Source organism: Sciurus vulgaris (genome assembly GCF_902686455.1).
Source record: "Sciurus vulgaris genome assembly, chromosome: 15".
Taxonomy (NCBI): Eukaryota; Metazoa; Chordata; class Mammalia; order Rodentia; family Sciuridae; genus Sciurus; species Sciurus vulgaris.
The window spans coordinates 90,896,519-90,909,938 of NC_136476.1; the positions used below are offsets into that span (position 1 = coordinate 90,896,519).

The window sequence follows — 13,420 nt, forward strand, 5'->3', positions numbered from 1 at the left end:
GTTATAATATATTACAAAAGTCACAATAAAAAAATTAACAACATTCTTCATAGAAATAGAAAAAACAATCGTGTAATTCATTTGGAAAAATAAGAGACCCAGAATTGTCAAAGCTATGCTTGGCAAGAAAAGTAAAGCAGGAGGCAGCATAATCCAGACCTCAAACTATACCACAGAGCCATAGCAATAAAAATGGCATGGTATTGGCACCAAAATAGATAGGCTAATGGTACAGAATAGAAGACACACAGAAATCCCACATAAATAGTTACCTCATACTAGACAAAGGTGCCAAAAAAGCATTCATTGTAGAAAAGATAGCCTATTCAACAAATGGTCCTGGGAAAACTGGAAATCCATATGTAACAAAATGAAATTAAACCCCTATCTCTCACCCTGCACAAAACTCAAAGTGGATCAAAGACTTAGGCAGTAGAATAGAGACCCTGTGCCTAATAGAAGAAAAGGTAGGCCCAAATCTTCATCATGTCAACTTAGTACCTGACTTCCTCAACAAGATTCATAAAGCACAAGAAATAAAATTAAGAATCAATAATAAATGGGATGGAGTCAAACTAAAAAGCTTCTTCACAGCAAAAGAAACAATATGTGAAGAGAGAGCCTACAAAATGGGAGAAAATCCTATCATACACACCTCAGATAGAGCATTAATTTCCAGGATCTATAAAAAACTAAAAAAGCTCAACACCAAAAAAACCAAATAACCCAATCAATAAATGGGCTAATGAACTGAACAGACACTTCACAGAAGAAATCCATCAACAAATAGATGAAAAATGTTCAACATCTTTGGCAATTAGAGAAATGCAAATCAAAACTACTCTTCAGATTTCATCTCACTCCAGTCACAATGGCAATTATCAAGAACACAAGCAATAGTAAGTGTTGGCATGGATGTGGGGAAAAGGAACACTCACACATTGCTGGTGGGACTGCAGATTGGTGCAACCACTGTGGAAAGCAGTATGGAGATTCCTCAGAAAACAGAATGGAACCACCATTTGACCCAGCTATCCCACTCCTCGGTTTATACCCAAAAGACTTAAAATCAGCATACTACAGTGATGCAGCCACATCAATGTTTATAGCAGCTCAATTCATAATAGCTAAACTATGAAACCAACCTAGATGCCCTTCAACAGATGAGTGGATAAAGAAAATGTGATATATGTAAACAATGGAATATTACTCAACCTTAAAGAAGAATGAAATTGTGGCATTTGCAGGTAAATGGTTGGAGCTGGAGAATATCATGTTAAGCAAAACCAAAGACTGAATGCTTTCTCTAACATGTGGATGCTAATTCACAATAAGGGGGGGCACTAAGGAAAAATAGAGTTACTTTAGATTAGGTAGAGGGGAGTGAAGGGAGGGGAGTGGGTATGGGGGTAGGAAGGATAGTAGAGTGAATGCATATATGACTATATGACTAGTGTGATTCTATATCATGTACAACCAGAAGAATGGGAAGTTATACTCCATTTATGTGTGATGTGTCAAAATGCATTCTACTGTCATAGATAACTAGTTAGAATAAATAAAACAACAATCACCCTGATAAGAAAGTGGACAAGGGCATGGACAGGGAATTCCTAAACTTGCATAAATTAGAAGAATTAAGAATTTTACATATAAGACTGCCAAAAGTTAAAATGAATGATAATACTGAGGAGTATAGACAGTATAAGGAAATGTGAACTTTCAAATACTGTTAAAATTAAAGGAAGCTTTTACAATATTTCTGTAAGGCAATTTGGTGCTATATTAATGATAAATAGATATGCTGATAATAAAAACTGAAATCACAAACAAACAAGTCATAATAAGAAAATAAATCAGTTAAGTACAAGGGCACAGGCCTATAATCTCCTAAGTTCAAGGCCAGCCTGGGTAACTTAGCGAGGTTCTGTCTCAAAATAAAAAGGACTGGGGATGTAGCTCAGTAGTAGAGTGCATGCTTAGCATGCACAGGCCCTGGGTTCAGTCCCAAGCACATGTGTGTGCATGCACATCCTCACGAAAGAAAAAGAGGAAAAGAACCCAGTCATAGTGGATAATGGTAGAATACGTGAATAGATGCATCACCAAAGAAGATACATGAAAGCACATAAGCACATATAGAGATCTAACTGGAAAAATAAAAAATAAAATGACATTACATGCCATTATAACGACCAAAATTCTTTTAAGTGACAGTATTAAGCAAAGCAACCGAAATTCTTTTGTGCTCCCGGTGAGAAATCAAAATGGTGCAGCCATTTGCCAAACAGTTGGCTGATGCTTGGTGGCTCAGCCTTTCCACTTAGGAGATAAAAACCTGTATGCAGGTGTTTATGGCTTTATTCATGATTACTCCGAACTGTAAACAGCTCACCTGTCCATGAGCTGGAGATGGAGGAGCACACCAACACATTGACACAATGAAATAATATTTGGCAATGAAAAAAAAAATCAGGGCAGACATTATCAGTCAAACATCCTGCAGACTGAGATGTGTGATGCTCATTGATGCTCTGAAGGATGCATAACTGCGAGACTCAAACATCAGCAACTGTAGGGCTGGGGACAGCTGAGGACTGACTGTCCTGGAGCTCTGTGGCTGGGGTTGTGGGCTGTTGGGCGTCTGGTTCAGGGTGGAGAGGGCATTCATCCAGATGCAGAATGGCACAGTTACCAGCATGAATGTACTGACATGAGTCAGGCCTCAGTGAAGCTGGGGGTAAAGAAGAATTAACCACTGGCTTCCCACCCACCCCCTACCCTGCCACGTGGTACTGCCTTGCTGGCATGAAGGCCTTTGTACTTGCAGGTCCCTTTCTGCCCTCAGGGTCTCACATGCATGCTGCCTTCCTCATGGGAGCTTCCTGATCATCCTGTCCAAAACTTAGCCCTCTGCAGACTTCTTTCCTCTTTCCACTTTGCTCTTCCTGTCTTGGCACTTCTTGCTGCCCAGTGTACTAGATTTCTTTACTTCCTGCTACTGTTCTGCAGAACAGAGAACAAAACAGTAGAAGGGTAATCTTTTTGTTTTGTTTTGGTTTTTGTTTTCTGATTTTCTGTCCTGACACCAAAAATAATACCTGAGATCTAGTGGGTGCTCAGTAAGAATTGTTGAATGAGTGGATGGAGTGATTGGAATGCTACCGTGTCCCTTCTATATTCCCATTGCTCCCCCACACGTGTGGCATGTGTGCACGCAGGCAGCACACTGCACACACGTGCACATACATGCTCACGTGTATAGTGCACATGAGCAGCACATGTGCACACACAGGCAGCACCCTGCACACACACGCACACATGCAATACACATGCTTACACATACAGCACATGCATGCTTACACACAGGCAGCACACTGCACACACATGTAGCACACAGTGCACACACATGCAGCACACAGTGCACACGTGCAGCACACCACAGTAAGGCAGCACACTGTGCACATACATACGTGTAGCACACCAGAGTACAAGCAGCACATATGCAAACACATGCAGTACACTGCTCACACAGGCAGCACACTGCACATAGTGCAGCACACGCACACGTGCCCACTGGCTGGATGCTTTCCAGGTAGCTCTGGCCAGCCTCTACACTGGTGCTTCTTCCTATGCCTTTTTCTTCCAGCACCTTCTGCATCCTGTCTTCCCCCAATGCCATGCCTTCCCTCCACTCTCCCCAATTCTGCCTGAGTGGGGGTTGCAGGATTGCTTCTAACATCTGTCTTCCCTTCCTTGCCCAGCTGGGGCAAAGCAGCACCAGTGTGATGCAGAGCTGAGGAAGGAGATCTCCTCTGTGTGGGCCAATCTGCCCCAGAAGACTCTGGACTTGCTGGTGCCACCCCACAAGCGTGAGTGGGAGGGCAGGAAATGCCCCATTCCTCTGAGGCAGGGAGGGAGAGGCAGGGGCACCTTGTCTTGCAGAGATAAGCTTCTCCTCACGTCCCCCCAGCAGGGACATTGGATGACTCAGGGACTATGGGAAGTGGTCTGGGGTCCACCTAGTATGGGAATGTACTGCAAGACATCCAGGGAGTGGCAGAAGGGAATCCTAGTTAGGGATGTGAAGGAGGAGGTGCTTAGTTTGGAGGGCCTTGTGCAGTGAAGGTGGGGACACATCAGCCCCACACCAGGTGGGACAGCTGCAGCACCTGGAGGGTGCAAGGCTGAGCGAGCTCCTGTGGCCTGAGAGTCCTGCAACCCGAGGGTATTTCCAGAAGTCCATGTTGGGGAGTTCCACTCTGCCCATGTCTTCTTTGCTCTTTCTCCTCCAAACCTCCTGCTCTTCTCTCTAGCTGATGAGATGACGGTGGGGAAAGTCTATGCAGCGCTGATGATATTTGACTTCTACAAACAGAACAAAACCACAAGAGACCAGATTCACCAAGCTCCAGGAGGCTTGTCCCAGGTACCTGGCTCCAGGACTCCAGGAAGCAACACTCTTGCCTACAAGCCCTGGCACCCTGGGGACTGGGCAGTGGGGAGACTGGCACTCTTCTTAGAGAAAGTGCAACAGCAGGAGGAGGCCCCACCACAGCTTCCAGCTCTCCACGAGCTATTGCCTGTTGGCATCATGGAGCTTCTGAGCTGGAGAGCTGTTCTTCTGGGGCAGAAGAAAAGGGAGCTGAGGACAGAGGCTCTGGGTGACGACCTTCTTGTGTGATGGACAGTGGCAGGAGGATGCGAAGTGCGCAAGGAGGTTTTTCAGCGGGTGGGAGGAGAGCCAGTCGTCTGTGCACAGGCAGGCCCAACAGGGTTCATGCTGACAGGCCAGCGCCACTGCTGGTGCTGCACATGGCTGACTGGGAAGGCGTGGGGTCCATCCTGGTGCTGCACAGCTGTGTCTTCAGTGGGCACATGGAGGTTCTGTCTGGAAAGTTCTGTACTTGCACAGCTTCTCGGGGCACTTGCCAAGCCTTGGATGGGACACCTGGGGCTCATTCTTCACCCGCTTCCCAAGCTCCAGGAGGCTTGTCCCAGGTACCTGGCTCCAGGACTCCAGGAAGCAACACTCTTGTCTACAAGCCCTACAAGCAGATGCACGCAGCCCAGAGTGTGGGCAGCAGTCCCGTGGTTGATGGGGATGAAGCTGCTCTGCTGTCTGTAGTCTGTCTGGCCCCTGACTTGTAGGTAGGGACCCTGGCTCTAAGAAGTGGTGAGCTTCCCTGAAACCACTCGGGGCAGGTCCGGAGGAGGCGTGAGTGTCCCCACCCACTGCTCTGATCACATTGGATATGAGGTGGAACAGGGAAAGCAAGGGGCCCCTCACCGTGGGACAGGGAGCTCTGAGCTGAGCTGGGATGGGAACTGGCCTCCATCACATCCGTGTGAGAGCTCTGCTCAGGGCTTATCAGGGTCCACCAGGCTGGCCCCTCAGAGCAGTCCCTCCTGTGCACTTCACAGATGGGCCCAGTGTCCCTGTTCCATCCCCTGAAGGCCACCCTGGAGCAGACGCAGCCAGCTGTGCTTCGGGGAGCTCGAGTTTTCCTTCGGCAGAAGAGTTCCACCTCCCTCAGCAATGGTGGGGCCATGTGAGTGCCAGGTGCAGGGCGGGTGGGCTGCGGGGGGCCAGAGTCAGTGCGAGAGGAAGCAAAAATCCAGTTTCATGCTGCCTGGCTCTCACTTCCTGCTGGCCTCAGTTTTGCCCCCTGAGGCCCCTGAGGGGCTCATTGGGAACCTCAGTGGCTCCTGGGATGGGACCTCTGGGTCCCTGGCTTCAGGGACTAGCCCTGGCCACCTGCCCACTCCACTGTGGGTGCAACCAGATGCCCTCTGGTGTGCTGCAGGGAAATCTAGAAGAATCATCACAAGTGGTTCTCCACCGCAGGCTTGCAGGGTGGACCTCCAGGTGAGCTCCTGAGGCTTCAGGCAGGCAACACGGAGCTACTGGCTGAGGCAGCTTGGCCACAGGTGCTTCTGCTCTGGTGGCTGCAGACCATCGGAAGCTGTTGTCCCCATGGGAGCCCACCCTCCCGTCTGCCTGTCAGTGTTCTCTCCTCCTGGCCTCCAGGTGTTGTCTGAGATCCCTGTTTTGGAATTTATTTCTGAGGCTGTTGTATTTCTAGACACACTGGGCATGTCTTTTGTGTCACTTGACTCTTGCCACACCACTCGGGGTGAAAGGCCACCCAGCCCTTGTGCTATCTTCTCTCCCTTGGGGTGGGCAGGCTGCACCAGGGCAGGGCTCTTGCAGGTTTCCTGGACAGCAGGCCTGGGTGCGTGAGGGATATGCTGCCCATCCTCTGCCATTGCCAGGGGCCCCTGTGGCCTTGCACTGGCCCACAAGTGACAGGCCCCAGGAGCAGACCTTGCTAGAATCTGTGCTTCTGTGCATGGGTGGGATCCTAGTGACCTGAGCAGTGTGCAGCAGGCCTGTGCCCAGTCTGGGTGCCGTGCAGAGGGGGCACAGAATGTAGGAGCAGTGAGGAGGGGCCGTCAGGGTCCAGCATGGCCTGCAGCACCTTTCCACGCTCCCTTGCTGTGAGTAGGTGGAGGCTCCATGTTTGCACTTAGGGTTCAACAGACGATTCTGAACATATGTTTGTGTGTGAGAGTCTGTGTCACTGTGTGAGGGTGGAGGTTTGAGTGAGTGGGTGTAGAGGTGGGTGAACGTGAGTGTGTGAGAAAATGTGATGGTGTGTACATGTGCCAAGGATATGCATGTGTGAGCTCGTGTGACGATGGAGAGAGTATATGTGTATGTCTGTGTGCATGAGTATGGAGAGGGTGTGTGGATGTCTGTGCATGTGTGTGGGGAGAGGGTGTGTGGATGTCTGTGCATGTGTGTGGGGAGAGGGTGTGTGGATGTCTGTGCATGTGTGTGGGGAGAGGGTGTGTGGATGTCTGTGTGCATGTGTGTGGGGAGAGGGTGTGTGGATGTCTGTGCATGTGTGTGGGGAGAGGGTGTGTGGATGTCTGTGCATGTGTGTGGGGAGAGGGTGTGTGGATGTCTGTGCATGTGTGTGGGGAGAGGGTGTGTGGATGTCTGTGTGCATGTGTGTGGGGAGAGGGTGTGTGGATGTCTGTGCATGTGTGTGGGGAGAGGGTGTGTGGATGTCTGTGCATGTGTGTGGGGAGAGGGTGTGTGGATGTATGTGTGCATGTGTGTGGGGAGAGGGTGTGTGGATGTCTGTGCATGTGTGTGGGGAGAGGGTGTGTGGATGTATGTGTGCATGTGTGTGGGGAGAGGGTGTGTGGATGTCTGTGCATGTGTGTGTGTGGAGTGTGTGAGCCCTCTGTCACGTGTGTGTCAACGGGTATGAGTTGTCTCTTGGGCTGCTCTGGGCCGGGTGTTCAGAAGCAGTTCCCTGCAGGTGCATCCGTGGTGGCACACGTGGTCATTAGCCCCTGAGCTCAGTGGTCAGGTGACAACCTCCAGTGGGCTTGACCTGGAGTTGTTAGGCCCAGGTCCAGCCCACTCTCCTCCCAGTGCTAGCCTTCTGGGGCTGCCCACGCACAGGCACAGACTTCCCTCAGAACGAGCTCTGTGGGCCTTCTCTGCCCTTGGAGTTCCCCAGCTCTGACCAATACGGGGGCAGGAGTTCTGTGAGGGGCCTGTGCTTGCTTCCAGCGTGCATAGCCATGCCAGGACTCCTGTGCTTGGGGAGGGCTCATTCCAACCAGGGAGGGGTGACTGAACCCCTGGTCTCACTGAGGGTAGACAGTGGGGATTCCTGGTTGGGCATTCTGTAGCCCATAGTCTGACCCTACAGAACATCCCTCTTCTCTTCTGCAGACAAACTCAAGAGAGCGGCATCAAGGAGTCTGTGTCCTGGGGCACTCAGAGGACCCAGGATGCACTCTATGAGGCCAGGGCACCCCTGGAGCGTGGTCACTCAGCAGAGATACCTGTGGGTCAGCCAGAAACACTGGTGAGCCCTTCCTGGAAGGGGCGTGTGAGATGGGGTGGGGGTGGGTGAGATGGTACCTTGAGAGGTGTGACTTGGAGGCTGCTATCCCCCAGGCTGCAGATGTCCAGATGCAGAACATGGCACTGAGGGGCCCTGATGGGGAGCCCCAGCCTGGGCTGGAGAGCCAGGGCCGGGCCGCTTCCATGCCCCGCCTGGCAGCAGAAACACAGGTGAGTAGCCTTGGAGAGGTCTAGGCCAGGGTGAGGGTTCCATGAGTCCTTTGAGTGAGGAGACCCAGGGGTGAGGAGAAGCAGAGTCCCCAGGAAGCCCCCCGGAGGCTCCGCAGATGGCCCTTGCAGGCTGGACACAGTAACCCCACAGTCTTCCAGGACACTGGGCCACACAGGGCACTTCACCACTTGCATGTGCTTGGCCTTCTCGGGGGAATGCAAAGGGCTTGGTCCCCAAGCTCCGTCCTCCCCATCTCCACACCTCACATTCTCTCTCAGTGCTAGCATGGCGCCTACTCCCCACCTCTGCCATCCCTGGGCTGCACTATGGCCCCACAGCCACCCCCTGGTCCAGGAAAGGATTCCTCATGCCTCAAGCCACCTGTCCTGGCCCCTGAACCCTCTTTTCTTTCTGGATCCCGGGTCTCGGCTGCATTTGACTAGGGAGCAGGACACCTGGCTCTAGGGGCTGAGGCACCCTCAGACAAGCACCTTCCCAAGGACACAGAGGAGTTAACTTGGAGGACTGCGGGCACCCCAGCCTCCTCTCTGACATTGGGATGCCCAAGGCTCCTGGGCCATGTTCCTCCTTCCTATCGCTCCTGGTTCTGGCCATTGGTGTCAATTCTGTTCTCGTCCTGGTCTCCTCTGCCCTTTGCAGTGGCCCTCCTTGTGGTCTAACCCCAACCCAACCTGGTGCTCCCCTGTTTCACTATCCTTTCCTTTTGCTGTTCTCACCTCCCTCACCGTGATGCCCATGGTGGCCCAGTGTCGAGTGTCCTCCTTGCCCTTGATGGGAGGTGGCGATGCCTGAGTCCCACAGCGAGGGCAGCCTTGGGGCAGCCTCAGGGGCCAGTCCCTCAGACGTGTCCCTCGGCAGCTGTGGGCTCCACTTGAGATTCTCCAGCTAGGCCAGCAGCCCCCTTCCTGGCAGGCCCCATGGTTCCGCTCGGGGTCAGGCCTCTGGGACTCCCACCTGGCTCCTTCTGATGGACCCTGGCTGCTCTACTCTGTGCCTGCCTTACTTGCCAGGCCCAGGTCATGCACCTCCCTCTGCTTGTTCCTTGCCCACAGCCCGTCCCTGATGCCAGCCCCATGAAGCGCTCCATCTCCACATTGGCCCAGCGCCCCCACGGGACCCACCTCTGCAACACCACCCTGGACCGCCCTCCCCCTAGCCAGGCACCTCATCACCACCACCATCGCTGTCACCGCCGCAGGGACAAGAAGCAGAGGTCCTTGGAGAAGGGGTCAAGTCAGCCTGCTGACACTGATGGCGGTGCGTGTGGAGGGGCGTGGGGTGCCTCTTATGGGGCTGTGGCTTGATTGGGGGTCCCCACAGCTCCTGAGAATGCTCTTCCTTGCTGTCCTTCATGGCCCCCAAACCAGCTGGAACAGGACAGGGAGTGAGTCCTGGGTCTGGGGACCAGGCAGGACCACATGCCCACCCCCTGCTCTCAGCCAGCACTGCTGAGGTTTGTCCTGCTGCCTGCGGGGACCAGGTCTAAAACAGGGGCTCCCTGCCTCTGCTGGGCTCAGCTAAGCTGACTTATTCTCTTCCTGGCCAGCACCAAGCAGCGCTGTGGGGCCCAGCCTGCCCCCAGGAGAGGGGCCCACAGGCTGCCGGCGGGAACGGGAGCGCAAGCAGGAGCGAGGCCGGTCCCAGGAGCGGAGGCAGCCCTCATCCTCGTCCTCGGAGAAGCAGCGCTTCTACTCCTGTGACCGCTTTGGAGGACGCGAGCACCCTCAGCCCAAGCCCTCCCTCAGCAGCCACCCCACGTCTCCAACGGCTGGGGAGCCGGGACCCCCACCACAGGTAAGTGGCAGGGTGGTGTGGGCCTTTTCAGCTCCTTCCCCAGGCCACCCAGCCGCCCCTTCTGCCCGCTGCTTGCTGCCCGGAGGGCCTGAGCTCCCATTGCCTCTGGCTGCCCAGCCCAGCCTGCACTCCAGCAGCTGTCCCTGGGAGGTTGTCTCAAGTGCTCACCGCTCTCCCGACCACTTCCTCACCTTTTTCCCCCACTGTGGGCATCTGGCTGTCCCCTGGGCTGGCCTCTCCCCTGCCCTCCTGCCTCCCGTGCCTTGTGACCCCTGCTGCCTTTCACTGCACACTAGGTCCTGTTTGGTTTGGTTTGATTTTTTTGCTTGCTGTTCCCTTTTCGTGTAGGGTAGTGGTTCAGTTAACGGGAGCCCATTGCTGTCAACATCTGGTGCTAGCACCCCGGGCCGAGGTGGGCGGAGGCAGCTCCCCCAGACACCCCTGACCCCCCGCCCCAGCATCACCTACAAGACGGCCAACTCCTCGCCTGTCCATTTCGCCGGGGCTCAGAGTGGCCTCCCGGCCTTCTCTCCTGGCCGGCTCAGCCGCGGGCTTTCTGAACACAATGCCCTGCTCCAGAGAGACCCCCTGAGCCAGCCCCTTGCCCCAGGCTCTCGCATTGGCTCCGACCCTTACCTGGGGCAGCGCATGGACAGCGAGGCCTCTGCCCACACCCTGCCTGAGGACACACTCACCTTCGAGGAGGCTGTGGCCACCAACTCGGGCCGCTCTTCCAGGACTTCCTACGTGTCTTCCCTGACTTCCCAGTCCCACCCTCTCCGCCGTGTGCCTAACGGCTACCACTGCACTCTGGGGCTCAGCACCGGCAGCCGGGCGCGGCACAGCTACCACCACCCGGACCAAGACCACTGGTGCTAGCTGCACCGAGACCATGCGCCTCATGTGGCAGGCACCTGTGGGTTCCCATTGATGAGTTTTATCATCTATGCTGGGCCCCAGGGCCGCAGCCCCAGGAGAAGGGGCTCACCATGTGGCCTCCACGGTGGAGGCTCCGTTCCTCTCCCTTCCTCCCTCCTCTTTTACACTAGATGGACTAATAAAGCCCTTAGAGGGACATGGCTCTCTGACCCCTCGTGTGCTGCCTCCCTGGGTCTCATGCCACACGTCAGAGCCTAAGCAGGAAGTGGTGGAATTGAGGCAGACCTGGTGAGTCCAGATCCCACATTCTGGCCTCCAGCATCCAGGGCAGGTGCCCAGAACCTCATTTGGGAGGCCTGCGTCTCGCGTGGGAGCATCCTTATCCAGACATGTGGTTGGAAGCACAGAGAGGAGCCCCACCATGGCCTGCAGCCCCGCCGGCCTCCCACTCACACAGTGTGTTGCTCTTGCCACCGAAGAGCAGATTGCGGAGTTGCATTCTGTCCGTCCCTGGTCTCCGCTGCCCCCACGGGGACCGGGTCTGGAGAATGTTCTCGCTGTCGGTTTCTAGTACAGCACCCTCCACTCTGTCGTTTCTGCATCCTTGATCTGAAAAATAGAAGAGCGGGGGAGGAAGTGTTGACTTTGAAAGCCAACCTGTTGGGAGGTCTCCACTGTGGGGTGCTCCTGTGTGCACTCCCTGTCTCAGCCGTCCCTGACTGCCCTGGCTGCACTGCTCGACCAAGTGCCTGGCGCCTGACTCCTAGCCACTGCATGCCAGGCGCATCCTCTGAACCCTCCAGGGGACTGTGTGAAAACTGTTCATGGGCGCAACAGGTAGAAAGCTTGTGTCCCTGGATGCCTGCAGCACGTCATTGGTGGTGACAGGTGGCTGCCCTGTGTTCCTCCCACAGCGAGGAGGTTCTGGGGAAGCCGCAGAGCTGCAGGGCATGTGCTTGCATGAGGCACTCTCAGTCTGTTCTATGTCTGATTCTCAGGGACGGAGGCCTGCCATGGAGGGCGTGATCTCTGTGGGAAGTTTTCACCCAAGGCTGCGGAGAGTGAAAGACCCCTGGGGAGGGGGGGCCTGACCACGGCTGCGTGTAGGGCCATTGGTAGGAGGGAGCAAGGCACAGCAGGTGACTGGCAGGGGAGAAATGGCCCTGGGCTGAGGCTGGGTGTGCAGAGCCAGCGGGGTTCCCTGTCCAAACAAAACCTGGCCGCATGGCCTCTCTCCAAAGGGAAAGTGCTCACCACAGGGCACGTGTGGGTGAGTCTGTGGCCATGTCCTCTATGTCTCGAAACTTCAGAGGATCTCTCTGTGACTGTTGGCTTCTACCCCACAAGTCTCCTGAAAGAAGCTGTGTGGATGTGTGTGTGTGTGTGCTCGCAGGAGACGGGCACGTGCAGTGTGTCACTGAGTGGGTGTTGTCAACCATAGGGCTATGCAACAAAAGACACTTTCAATAGAAACAAAACAGGACCACCACCTGGTCTGGGGTTTCAGCATGATTGTGACCAATCCTTTTATAGAATTTCCTTATGTGAAGGCACAACACTCTGAAACTTAATGATTAGCAGAATATTTTATTCTAATAGGGTAAAATTAGGCAGGAATCTTGGACTGTGCATGTGACTCTGCACTTGTGTGGCAAAGTAGAGGGCTGTGCATTTTGATACTGGTGTCTGTCTCTGTTCCTGCCCCAGCCCAGGTTCTTGGGTGCCGAATGCACACATTCCATGTAGAACCACAGCTGTCTCCCTGGGGAGTCCTGGGTCGAGAGCCCTCTTTTCTAGACCCACACAACCTAGCTGGCTGGCCTAGATCCTTCTAGGCACTGGCATTCATGACAGTTGCAAGGTTGGGGAAGGAGACATCAGGGCTTGCCTTCCTGACTTCAGGTTTGTTTCTGTACTGTCTCTTTTCAAGCTATTGTCTGTTTTCCTTGAAGTCTTACAGTGAGTTGCCAAATTTGAAATGCATCAGCCACTGTCTGCATCTGGAACCTGTCAAGCAGCGGCTGACCTTGAACAAGTTATGTGTGCATGTAGAATATACACATATATACGTTATTCCAGTATGTGCATGAAATGTATATCTTCCTACTTTTTGATACAATGTACTCATTTGTTAATTTTTAATTATATTTGATATAAATTGAAGGTTTGTTGTAAAACTTTATATTTAACAACAGTGTTAGAGAGAGAGAGAGAGAGAGAGAGAGAGAGAGAGAGACCCAACCATGGAACACAACTGGTATCTACTTAAAAAAAAAAAAAAAAAGAATCCTGTGATTGACTTGTTTGCTGCCTGAGTAATATTTACAAGCCAAACTTTGGATTCTGATATTGTTTCTACAATGACATTTTGTATGAAGCAAAGTCCTTGGATTAAAATAAAAACTTAGCAAAAAAATAAAAAACAAAACCCCGCCATGCTGCCTGTGGTACGTGGGCACGTGTCTTCTTGTGCCTAGTGGGCGGGGGCATTGCAAGGAAGGCGCAGGAGAAAGCAGGACGTTCTGCAACTTGTTCGTGGGTCCCAGTTCAAACACATCTAAGTGTGACTGGGGTGCTGGGTTACGGTGAGGCAGAGCTCCACGCCTCTGCAGAGTGGACTGCCT

At 53.4% G+C, this 13,420-nt stretch overlaps 1 protein-coding gene across 1 annotated transcript in view; it reads left to right on the top strand.

Annotated features, from left to right (window-relative positions):
• Positions 1-13,083, top strand: part of CACNA1B (calcium voltage-gated channel subunit alpha1 B) — a 192,163-nt gene extending 179,080 nt beyond the window's left edge. The window contains exons 39-46 of the mRNA XM_079112735.1: positions 3,765-3,872; positions 4,317-4,429; positions 5,425-5,552; positions 7,757-7,892; positions 7,985-8,101; positions 9,176-9,380; positions 9,670-9,917; positions 10,266-13,083. Coding sequence (XP_078968861.1) covers positions 3,765-3,872; positions 4,317-4,429; positions 5,425-5,552; positions 7,757-7,892; positions 7,985-8,101; positions 9,176-9,380; positions 9,670-9,917; positions 10,266-10,796 — 1,586 coding nt within the window. The 3' untranslated portion in view covers positions 10,797-13,083. The remainder of the gene's footprint in view (positions 1-3,764; positions 3,873-4,316; positions 4,430-5,424; positions 5,553-7,756; positions 7,893-7,984; positions 8,102-9,175; positions 9,381-9,669; positions 9,918-10,265) is intronic.
• The last annotated feature ends 337 nt before the right edge of the window (positions 13,084-13,420 follow it).